Here is a 12,176-nt window from a genome sequence, read left to right as displayed (position 1 = left end):
ATAACCCACCCCCGATAGAGTGGTTTCTCACTCGGGACCCCGATAAGTTCGATTGGCTGAGTTTGCATCCGGTCGAAATCGCTCGACAGCTCACCCTGCTCGAATTCGACCACTATCGAGCCGTCCAGCCGTCGGAGCTGGTCAACGTGCCGTGGATGAAGAAGGAGAAGAACACCGCGTCACCGAACCTCTTGAAAATTATTCACCACAGCTCAGATCTATCGTTCTACCTCGAAAAGCTGATCGTCGAATGCCAGAATTTCGAAGAGCGGGTCGCTGTGTACAGTCGCAGCGTCGAGATCATGGGTGTTCTACACGAGCTGAACAACTTCACCGGCGCTTTCGCCATCTCGACGGCTCTCCAGTCGGCGCCCCTCTACAGACTGGGGCACACGAGAGACGCCATCCGAGGTAATTTGCAAAGAGTGCGCGACGATGTTTCCGATCTTCAAACCGCTCACTGGAAGAAGTATCAGGAACGTCTCCGTTCTATCAACCCACCCTGTGTGCCGTTTCTAGGGATGTACCTGACCAACATTTTACATATCGAAGAAGGAAACCCGGACATAATCGCCATCGACGGCGGTCCGGGTTTGATAAATTTCTCAAAGCGACGCAAGGTTGCCGAAATCACCGGAGAGATCCAGCAGTATCAAAATCAGCCGTATAATCTAACCGTCGATAAGGACATTCGCGCGTTCCTCGAACAGCTCGGCCCTCAGGTGGACCTTTCTGAGAAAGAGCTCAACGACTACTTGTATAAATGCTCATTGGAAATCGAACCGCGGAAGCAACCACCGATGAAAGGTCCGCGCCGATGGCCCGACATCACTCTTAAGTCGCCAGGCACCAAAGTGGCGCGGAACAGTTCTCGTTCTGCGAGCTCGTCGAATCCGACTTCGTTCCTACCCGGTCTCAATCACCATCACAACGAGCAGCAGCAGCAGCAGCAGCCGCTACAACAGCAGCAACAGCAGTCCCACTCCCAACCGTCAAGTTATTCATCGCACCATCAACACCACCATCACCATCATCACCACCATAACAATCACAGCAGCAACAACCATCATCATCATACGTTCAATCAGTCGTCGTCGTCTTCGGCGACGTCCCCCAACCCTCCCCATTCGCCCGAGGACAACAACTCGCTCCATCACACCAATCAGCCCTCGACACCGACGTCGCCCCCGTCGTCGGCCAACGAACACCGCAACATGATGGTGGCGTTCGTGAACTCCTCTTCAGAAATCGCGTCGTGTCACTCGACGACGACGGCGGCGGCGGTGGGAACGAATTCGTTGACGCCCCAGCAATCGGTGCCCCCAGCGCCGTTGGTGGCTCATCGCAGGCAGAATTCGCAACCCGCTTCCATATCCGGCGTGTTTTTCCCACCGTCACCGTCTTCCCCGCTCCAGCACCCGGCAAGATTCGCGTTTCCCGATTCTGCCGCGGCGCCCCCCTTCCACCTCGAACGAGACGGGACGATTCGACCTCGCCAGCTCTGCCTCCGCGAGGGGCCGGACAATCCGAGTCTCCACCCCCCCTGCCCCCCCGAAAACCGCTTGCTCCCCAACAGCAGCAACAACAATTGCTGCTCCAACAGCAACAACAATTACCTTCTGCACCTCTCCTACCACAGCAACAGCCTCTACAGAAACAACAATTACAACAAACTCAACCAGCCGCCATGGTAGCGACGACATCGACTGCTCCAACTCTGATGCCCCAACTGCCTCCCAGAACCCACAGGAAACCACGGCCTCCACCTTTGGTCCTGCATAACAGCCCCAATTAATCTTGAGGTTGGATCTCCGACGGGCTTTGATGAGACAAGCGGCAGACAGCGATGACGCTGACCTCTCACATTCCTCCCCTCCCCCCCATCTCCTCCCCCTCCCTCATGTCACTCCCGTCCTTCCTCCGTGTCCGTGAAGCGATGCATCGACATCCGGGACCCGTCATAAGACTGAAACCACTACCCACCTACAGACTACAACAACCTACGTGGATTTGACTACAAACAGAGCATATCCTATGCGCCGCCACATCGACATGCTTACCAATCGTACCTTACGACACAATCACAAACGACCTGATCTCTTTGGTCACTGCACACTTACACACTCGAGCGACATCGATCCCGAAGATGAAGACTCTGATGATGAGAACGGACGAGCGATGATGAGAAAGATGCGATAGAGATGATGATGGAAGACAGGGAGATGATTCATCAGGGGAAAAAATCCTCGAGCCGGTTTCCTGCGCCTTGACCTAAATCCGTTCCCCATGTGGAATCGAGGCGTTTGGAGTCCATCTCCTCCGGCTTTCCTCTTCGAGTGACTGATGATGAGCGAGTGGATTGAATGTATTGAATGCTAGCCAGTAAGAATACTTGGTGACAGCGTTGAGGGGCGGAACCGTTGTTGCTGCATAAAAACCTGTCGAAGGTCCTGTTGTGATCCAGAAGAAGAAGTTGAGGGTACATCCCTACGGGGAGCGTTCGGATTCACACGAATGAGCGCTGAACTCGAACACCATGAGTACGTAAGGGAGGACACATCCGCTGACACAAGCTACACTGAGCGGTCAATGAACACGACCAAAAAACTCACCTCGACTACGAGCGAGCGAATATCTTGTAATCTTTTACCACGACAGGGGGAACATGAAGAAGGCTAGGGACAGAATACAAGGGGTTGAACGGTACTCGCTGAGACAACACGATACTTAGAGCTGCTCGTGACAGCGCGTGAGAATCATCCAATCCGATGGACTACAGCTGTAAATTTTCGCAAACCAGGCCGACGAATTTTAGCGTGAACTGATGATGATAACGACGATGACTTCAGTGTCGAGTCTAAACTACTGTCCCCAAGTGTGTGTTGGCGTCGTTCCCTTTGAGCGAGCGAAGTCTCAGAAAACATAGGAATACAACAATTCTCGATTCAATGATCGACACCGAATGATTACTCAATGAATATTTCGGTCGTTTATCTGCGTCAACTCTACCGCCGACAGACGCGTAGAGCTGGCACGACTGATGGCTGATGGGGCTCCGCGATGGTTTTTCGACGAGCATGTCTATTATTACCAGTAGCGTTTTCATTGCTGTTATTATAATTATTATTGATTTCGGTGTGTAGTACTATCATTATAATCGAAGCCTGGTGACTGAGAGGGAAATTAATGCTCTAGTGATCGGCTGATATGGATGGGATCATCAACATGAGTGCGAATGCTGTCTTGAATGTGAAGCAAGGAGCATCAGTGCGCTTTCGAAGCCCAGCACCTCGCAACGAATGTGACAGCCAAAACCTCGTATTAATTATACATAGTTATACATAATAGTTGTTCCGTGTCATCGTCGCAACCAATGAGAACAGACTACAACAATTCCAGACCTATTACTATTAGCATGATGATAACTATAATTATTATTATTACTGCGTCTATAATGGGTAATTTGACTATATCATCATCGACTGACGGTGAATTGAGATGAAAGCGGGATCGACAGTGATACCTCTACTGTCTCTCGGATGGATGAACTGTATTGAAGGACTAAATCACGATAGCCTCTCAGGAAAACGACTGGGCGATTGGAACGAAAGTATAGAGTTGTGCGTACGAGTCCATGGCTCCGTGTAAGCTAACATTCATCGAGACCGCTGTGACAACTCCGGGCCGAGCGGAGCCGAGATTTCAATGCCGCTCAGCTTTTCCCTCCCGTTGCCCAATCCGTGGAAATCGATCCGAGATAATTTCTGTTCGGCCCTGGAGCGTCGATTCGGTCATGTGGATGAGTGAAAGTCAGAGACTACGCGGTCTGGTAGACTTTCGATAGAGCCAACGGCAGTCGCACTAAGCTCAGGTTCAGGGATTTTTTTCTTTACCAAACGATTGTTACCTGGTGGATCTTCCAACAGATTTGAAAGTCTGTCAGATAAAACCACTCCATGAAAGAGACTACACTCGAACCTCGTACGAACGACAATCTTCGGATTCCTACTGTCTGCTGACGCCATCATGAACCAGCCGCCTGTAAATAGAAACAATAATTACAACAAACGTTGATGCTTACGTGATGATGATGATGATGTACTACAGTAGAACAATGCTCCCAGTGCAATGACTGCGGACTCGTTGTATTGTGGCTGATTCGTCGTGCATTCCAGCCCGAGGTCGGAACTCTCCTGGCCGATTTCGAAGATGCGTGCCCTACGCTGGTCAGCATTGGTTGTACACATATCCATTCCATTCTAGTCCTTTGTCACGATGAGCGGCGAAATGAAAATCCGACCATTCTGGAGTGCGCGTCGATCCACTCAGGCCACGCAGACCAACCTTCTTTCGCTAGACTCTCTATCAACCGATGTTCACCGATGTATCACCGATATTTGTCGGGTTCCTAGCGAGGATTCTACGAGAGCGCTCCCGGGGAAGCGATTCCTTCCGAATCGTTGAATCCCATCTGCGAGAGATCGCTCGTTTCGATTGAATGCATTCGCAGAATCCTCGCCACCTCGAAACCCAGATCTTGTCAGCGAGTTGGAGCATCAACGAAAGTTATTGATTAGTTGATGATGATGGTGATGACGATGACGAAGCCGATGAAGAGAATGTAATTGTCTCAACGTACGCACCACGACCTTTTCAGGTCGGCGACTGGGTGGATCACAAGTTCGAATGCGCGAATTTGCGGAGGGTGGCACCGAGAAGACCAGCAGAGCCTGCGCGTTTGATGGCGCGTATTATTCTACGCTGGAGACGAGAGCTCAACAATCCGTCGTCCGAGACTCTACTCGGTACACGACGTCAACTCAAGGACTGTATGAGCCACCTGCAAGAGATCAAGAGGGACCGAGTCCGCGGGGGAGCCTTCGTGGAAATGCTCAATCTGCTCAAGCAGTTCCTCACCGCGGCTCAGCTCGAAGGCGTTAGCGACCTCGACATCTTGGAGATTTTCGGCATCATGTGCGTGAACACGATTCATATCAGCAACGACGACGACTCGTTCGGCTGCGCGCTGTACCTTGCGCCTTCCCTCATCGACCACTCGTGTTATCCAAACCTCACCGCAACTTTCAAGGGGCAGAAAATCGTGCTCAAAGTACTTCGACCGTGCGAACCGAAAACCGTCGCCGATCTTTCTCTTGCCTACATGCCGGTCTGCACCACCAAGGAACGCAGACGGAAAACACTGCGGGAAGAGTACTACTTCACCTGCGAATGCGAAATGTGCTCCGGGAAAGTGCCTGAGGTTTTGAGCGAAGCCGATCCGAAACTCACCGATGAAGTACTCGAGCTCGAGAAACTAAGCCTCGATCTTTCGAGCCCCGAGAACCACCGGAAGGCGTTGAAGGGCGTCGAGGAGCTTCTGTCGACCAAACTCAAAGATCTCGATGATTCGGACGTTGCCAAATTCCGAGCGATCCTAGTAGCGGCGGACGCTTCAGTTTGCGCTTCTTCTTACGACCGCGCTTACAACTACTACAGTCGGAGTCTCCCAGTTATGAAACGAGTTTTCACCGAAAATAAAGCGGAATACGCGTATAAACTCGTTCGCCTGGCTCGACTCTCGACAATTGTAGTGAAAACCTCTCAAGATCCCGAAGTTTTCGGGCCGCTCATCGCGCTCCTCCAGGAGGCCGTTCGTGTGACGAGGATTGCTCTCGGCGAAGATCATTCCGATACTAAGGACGTGGCTCTCCTCTATGAGGAACTCAGGGCGTGGTGGTGGTTACGACAACGAGCCGAGCGACAATCAGCCGGCGGCGATGAGTAAATTTGTCTACTAAGATCTCCGTTAACTTCTCTGAGCTCTTTTATCAATTGGTGCCCACCCTCGGAGAATTCCATCACTTTCTCCTTTTTCACTGCATTCGCGCGACTCTCTTATCTCTCTGTCCATTGATATCAGCGTCAACATCCTTATGTCTGCCTGACTGAGTGACCGACCGACCGACCGACCAACCAACCAGTCGATCGACCGTGAGATGCATCCACCCGAAAGAGAAAAATAATCAGACCATGTATCAAGCAGAAGACAAGCAGAACTTGAAAGAGAATTTTGATCAAATCCGTTATTTGATAAAGCAACCATTCGACATCCCCCCCACAACACCAAAGCGAGATCTACCCAGGCGTTGCGTGCGTAATCATTGTTGTATTTTTTTCGTTGGCGTAGGCACGGAGTCGAGGAGAAGAGGCGAATCGATGCCTTGGTATACCACTGTTCGTGCAGTAGGCCAGTTTTGAATGGGCCGCAACTCCGTTAGCAATTCACGACAGGCTACATATATAAATGTTGTATCAATGTTAAAGTCTATTAAATTTAAAATGGCCAAAATAAAGTGTCCAACAACTACAACCTTTGTTAAAACGGAGATCAGAATATCCAACACGTGTTTTCTATCCGTCCATTTCTTTTCAAGACTCTCCAAGCCCGAAAGGATTCATCATTAATTAGCGCCACGGGGAAACAAACACCACGATACGGCTCCTGATCAGATTGGGGATTGCTCCCGGTCAACTCCACGGTCTCTATGTTTTGGCTCCCTCCGTCGCAGTACCGGCCGCGGACCGGGGATCCCGTCGGGAATCGGCGGAGCAGTGATCGCTCCGGGTGTCACCTCGTTGGGTATCGCTCTCGGCGGTGTTTCTCTACTCCCTGGAAGATCAACGCGGCTATCCACCCATTTTTCATGACCTGCAGCGGGAGGACCAGCCGAGGAGCCCCCATTCTCATATACAAAAAATACATCTGAATTCTTCACCGCTGGTCATTCGCCCTATATCCTCGTCCTCCACAAAATATAGTGACTTCTGACGGTCCCTCTGCCTCAACAGCAGGTACAGCAGAAAAAAACTCGAAGCTCCTAAGACGCTAAGTACAACGCTGACAGACGTCCATGAAACGCCGGCGGTACTCTTCCGCGGAAGCGACTTCTCCAGCCCGAGGAATTGCTCCTGGAAAAGTTTCCGCTTCTGCGAACGAATTGATCCCGAGGAGCGATGCCCGTCGTCATCTCTCTTCGAAAACATGTACGAAGGTCCATCGGCAGCTGGAATGAACGAGAACCAAATCCGATGCTCTAACTATCCGAGGATGGCACCCTCTTGCGTATTGATTGATGGCTCAGTCAGCTGAAAGACTGGAGAGAGTCTCGTTCTGAGTTTCTGGATCCTGGTGCGAGCGCAGCTAGATTTTGGAGTGATCACTCACAGTGGGTCGAAAAACGACTCCGGTGAGAATTCGGCAACGATCTCTCGGTGCGATCATTTCTCCACATGTTGGGGGAAGCGGCGCGGCGTCTCCGACAGAAACTAGTTGTGGACTTTCGTTGTCCGGGATAGATAAACATCTGGATCAGCTGGATCCTCGCTAGGATACATCTCCTTTCGCAGAATCGGTATCGACCCTCCCTTCGAATATTGGAATTGAATAAATACGTGACCTCACGGATGGAATCAGCGATTTATTGCAGAAATGTGTCTCGGAATTAAATAATTACATGATTCAGTCCGAAATCGAGCCGGCCGGGAAGCTGTTCGGGAGAACCTCCTCCGAATGGAGGTCGTCTGCGTCACGGAGCCCGAACCGGCAAGCAATGATGTTGAAAGCGGACACTTCGGGTGGATGTTTCAGCTAAAAGATGATCAACTTTCTGTGTCTCAACCCAGACTCGGGAGCGTTCGCGAATCAGCGAGTGAATCCTCGTCGAAGACTCCAACCAATCCTGGATCGATCTTCACCCCGGGTTCTTCACCGCTCCTCGCACCAATCGTTCTCTCTGTGGAGTAAATCTTGCTCTTGGGGAGTCAGGTCGTTCGGCAGGTGGAAGGTGTTTCGGATACCCTCCGGTGTTTTGCCTCTGATCATGTTAGCGAGCTTCCTGACGATCAAGTCGAGCAACAACTTGGCATCGAGATAATTCGCTGCGTAAAGAATTTCGAACAACTCTTCCAAGTCGACATTCAGGAACTCTTCATCCCAGACTGGGATATGTCGTCGTCGGAGCCGGTATTCTTCTTCGTCTTCCCTTTCGTCGTCGTTGGCTGGAGGATCGTCACCGTGGTGCTCGGCCCAGGCACAGATCTTCTTGAGCGTCGCCGTCCTCACCTTGCTCAATGGGATCGGGTCGGTGTCATCGTAGCCGAGTGCGTCGATCATTTTCTTGATGGTGTTGAATTGCTCTATGCATTGCGAACGGATGGTGAAAACTTCGCCCTCTTCACTCTCAAGCTTGATGAAGTTCGGCCTCTCTGCCACCCTTCTTGGTTCCTCCATCTGGCTCTGGGTATCAACACACTGGATTCTCGAATCACGCTTGCGCGCCGCTTCGATTGTCGCCTTCGAAGCCGACTCAACGTCCGGCCGCGATGCACACAGGAACGAAGAAATGTCGAACCTACCTATAACCTGCTGTGAACCCGAGACGCGATGTGCCCTCTCAACCCGGGTAGCGCTTGCCGAATGCTTCCGCGAGATAGCCGTGCCTCGAGTACCTACTCCCGCGCAGGAGCGTCCTCGCTTCCGAGGATCCCGAGGTCCACCGCTGAGCATCGGATCACTTCCTTAGCGTTTGGTGTGTGATATCAGCTCATGAGTCGGTCGGGTGAGATCGAAATTTGCTGAGTCCGAGGTCACTCGGTGATCTCAGACGCCGAGATCTTGGTCGAAGTCGGAGGCAGCTCGCGATTCCTTGCCGAATCGCGGCTCGTTGGTAGATATGATACTCGATGTACAGAAGAATAATCTTCGCCCAGGCTCCCATATTACACTCAAGACGTCTCGACAATGAATAACTAGAGCGCTCTTATCATTCGGATCGCCGGAGAAATTGGATCTAATGATACTCCGAGCTTTTCCGCAACTGGTGCTCGTACCCTGATACCTCGGGGAATAGGTCTCGGCCGTCGTTGGGATCGAACGGGAACCGCCGATCGGCCTATGCCGGACGATGGTCCGAATACACAAGCGCCAGACCTTACCTGGGTCAGGCGGTATCGCTCTTGCTAGTCCCTTACTCGCATGTGCAGAGTTCTGCTCAGCCCTCCATCCTGGAGCTTTATTTCGCATAGGCGGGGAGGGAAAATTCTGAGACAATGGGGAGCGAGGAAACCCTGATAGCCTATGCTTGCTTTCTGTCGAGGGAGAATGATGAAATCGATGACAACCAAGACGTATTGAGTTCAAGTTCTTGAAGCCCGGAGCTCTCATCAATAAACTCTGCTGAGTGACTCGTTGAACTTCGATCCAAACTCCTCATTGAGGAATACGCGAATGTACATATTCAACAGCTTCGTCAGGAACTTCTGTACTCTACGATCCTCCGAATCGTTCAACTCTGTGCATACGGCAAGCGTGGACGGAGGAATCTGGAAATATTTCGCTCGATCAGCAGCACGTATCCGGTGCTTCGGGAGTCACTTGCTCAAGCCGATGACTTCTTGCTGACTTACTTGGGTCGGACCGATGCTCTCCAGATGACAAATGACATTCGCCGGGTCGGCTTTAGCCGAAGATATGGACAATTTGAGCTTGATTTGGAGATCGGGCACTTCGCATCTCGGATAGTAGGTGAAAACTGTGTCGGGATCCCGTTGCTCCGCTTCCAATCGAAATCCGTTCCAATCGAATCCGACTTCAGCATCCGATGCAGAATCTTCAGAGGAGAAACTTCGAGCAGTCGAAGGTGACAGCTCCTTGCATACAAAGCATTCGTTGTCCTCTCACCTCCGAAAGATATCTCTCTGTCCCACTTCATCCTCATGGGGTTCACAAGTCTGGCCTGTGTTATCTGGTAATCGTGGCTGCCGAACTCCGCAAATTTCGGGAGCTCATACGCACGATAATCTAGAGCTTGTTTTGTTCGATCTAGAGCTTTCTCGATCCCGTCCTTCAACTTCATCAGAGGAGTCTTCGGGACATACGCAGTTTCCTTGGTTTGTCCTCCATCTGACGTCAGATCTGGGAAGAATTGAAGATCCCTCAGACTGAGTGCACCGGAAAAATGCAGCTTTTCTCGCCTGCTCGAATGTCGTCGACGTCCGCTCGGTCCTACCGGAATCGTCTATAGTTTTCGAGCTCGTAAAGTTCCGGAAGAGGAGAATGATCCCGAGAAACAGTAATACAGCGCCGCCTATTCTGAGCAGAAATGTTGCGTCCTTCGAAGGGAATCCCTCAGCTGCTCTCCTGGCCAGCGGTGCTAGCGTTGTATCTTTGTACACTTCGATGTCGTGAGAAGCATGCTCTTCGGGAGACGCTCGCCCCTCTTCTTCTGGCTCCTCGAGCTCTATGACATGGGATATCTGACTTGTAGTGTTCGATGATCTCATAAGATACACTGAAACCGAAATCGTCAATAGAAGAAAATGCGAGCTCGATTCAATAGAGAGAATCAATAACTTGGTCTGTGACTCGAACACATTTCCGTTCAGGGAATCCTTCCGAGTTCTGAGTGAGGCGTCACGTTCGGGAAGTCAGAAGGGAATTTAGGTTCACGGTCGAGGCTTACAAACTCGCGGGAGCGTTTCCGAATCCGGATTTTCCATCGCTCGAGAGAGGAGGCCCTCTCCCCACCTTCCACCTTCTCACTCTGGACCGCGCTCGATCTCAACAGCGAAGAAAGATATTCGCCACCGTCCTAGGGACTCGTACTGAATTAGCTCGCTGATTCTTCGAACTCACCAACCGTATCGAGTCATGGCGTTCCTTCGTCGTTGGTCCCACGAAACGAATTTACATCAGATCGATTCCTTTGGAGACCTCTCGTGTCGAACGGAAAGTAGGAGAAAACAAAACTTCTCATGGACGCTATTCTCGAGACTCGATGATTAGTCGAGTCATACGGAAGTCCTTCGGGCGAGCTCTCGATAGAGCGGGCGGGATTCACGAAGAAAGGGAAGTCCTCCAAACTTGGCGTGCCGCTCAGCGTTCTTCAGCCTATGTGCGAAAAGGAAACTCGATCCGGAGAGAAAACACACAAATATATTGCTGCGAAACTTCGAGTGGTTGATGTCGGCCCGCTCTTTCAATCGACGAGTGTTAGCGAAAGATTGAGTTTCGGCGAAAAAAAATCATTGATGAACCGCTTCATGTATGAAAACATCAAATCTTTCAAAAACATTTCCAGGGTGGGTTGACCTCCAGGCATTTCGATGCATTCAACGGAATCCGCGGTGGGGACCTGAGAAAAATTGAGATTTATAGTAGGTCCTGAGGAAGAAATCGGATACGAAGAACGGCTCAACGAAGTTGATTTTCAACATCTATCTCCCTTCCTGCGCAATTCTGCTAGAAAGTACATATCACTTGAAAACGAATGGCGCAGAGGTCGTGGAGAATGTGGAAGTGATTTTCGCGATGAGCTGGCGGGATGGAATCGCTAATTACAGCCGTCTAAGAGGAAGCAGGAAGTCGACTCACGTCCATATGACTCAAGTAACATTTATTCCAGTCCGGATCATACACGATGAGTACAATAGCCATTTCGAGCTCATCAGCTCCGCAATTCGGGTGTGAGGGGAGAATGAATCCTTGCTGAGTCGTCATGAGTCGAGGTCCCCTCCAAAAACACGTCGCTTCCGCTCTGAAGACCCCTCCTTCAAGGGCGAAGCCACATCATTCATTGAATACCAGCTCGCGGGCCTGAACTCAGAAGGATAAGAAATCGCTGCTCACCCGCTTGGGAAACCTTGACATCGCTCTTCCGCTTGATGTGGGGCGCGTTCATCAAATAGGCATTGCTGATTGAATGATCCTCATACCCCGACAGGGACAAGTCGTACACGATGAATTTTGATGTCGAGAAAGACTTCCGTGTAGTAGAAAGAGCGTCGTCCAATTTCTTCGCTATCACCGCCACGTCGAAACCTAGGGAAGAACGACCGATTGCTATTCTGATGGACATCAACCGCGATCACTGACAGTGTCGATCAGCGGGATAGTACTGAATATAGTCCTCGTTTCAGTTGAGGTAAAACAGAGAACTATCTGATTAAGGATGGTGACACCGAGTCTTCGGAGGGGCATGGCTCCGACCGACGCGACGTACTCAGACGAGCGACTCACCTTTCCCTGGCCGCTCGGTTTCAATGACATCGTCGGGCGTTTCTGTTGAGGACTCGCCATTTTTGTCTTGCTCGGTGACTTCCTGCACCACTATTTCGTG

General features: G+C 51.0%; 2 protein-coding genes and 1 pseudogene across 2 annotated transcripts in view; 2 read left to right on the top strand and 1 right to left on the bottom strand.

The window, feature by feature from the left end:
- Positions 1-1,795, top strand: part of LOC108863656 (son of sevenless homolog 2) — a 4,100-nt gene extending 2,305 nt beyond the window's left edge. Inside the window, 4 exon segments of the mRNA XM_029111777.1 lie at positions 1-879; positions 882-995; positions 1,042-1,421; positions 1,577-1,795. The exon segment at positions 1-879 is cut by the window's left edge and continues 2,305 nt beyond it. Coding sequence (XP_028967610.1) covers positions 1-879; positions 882-995; positions 1,042-1,421; positions 1,577-1,795 — 1,592 coding nt within the window.
- Positions 1,796-4,741: 2,946 nt separating this feature from the next.
- On the top strand, positions 4,742-5,785 carry LOC100902416 (histone-lysine N-methyltransferase SMYD3). Its single transcript, XM_018639972.1, has one exon. The coding sequence runs from the start codon at positions 4,742-4,744 to the stop codon at positions 5,783-5,785; it is 1,044 nt and encodes a 347-aa protein (XP_018495488.1).
- Positions 5,786-7,460: 1,675 nt separating this feature from the next.
- Positions 7,461-8,348, bottom strand: LOC100899280 (S-phase kinase-associated protein 1 pseudogene; annotated as a pseudogene).
- Between the last annotated feature and the right edge of the window lie 3,828 nt (positions 8,349-12,176).

Source organism: Galendromus occidentalis, unplaced genomic scaffold (genome assembly GCF_000255335.2).
Source record: "Galendromus occidentalis unplaced genomic scaffold, Mocc_1.1 scf7180000077468, whole genome shotgun sequence".
In the NCBI taxonomy this organism is placed as follows: Eukaryota; Metazoa; Arthropoda; class Arachnida; order Mesostigmata; family Phytoseiidae; genus Galendromus; species Galendromus occidentalis.
This window is presented reverse-complemented; position numbering and strand designations above follow the sequence as displayed.

Bases quoted from the DNA above. Each gene is read 5' to 3' on its own strand.
- LOC100902416 (XM_018639972.1), top strand. From the start codon at position 4,742: ATGGCGCGTATTATTCTACGCTGGAGACGAGAGCTCAACAATCCGTCG.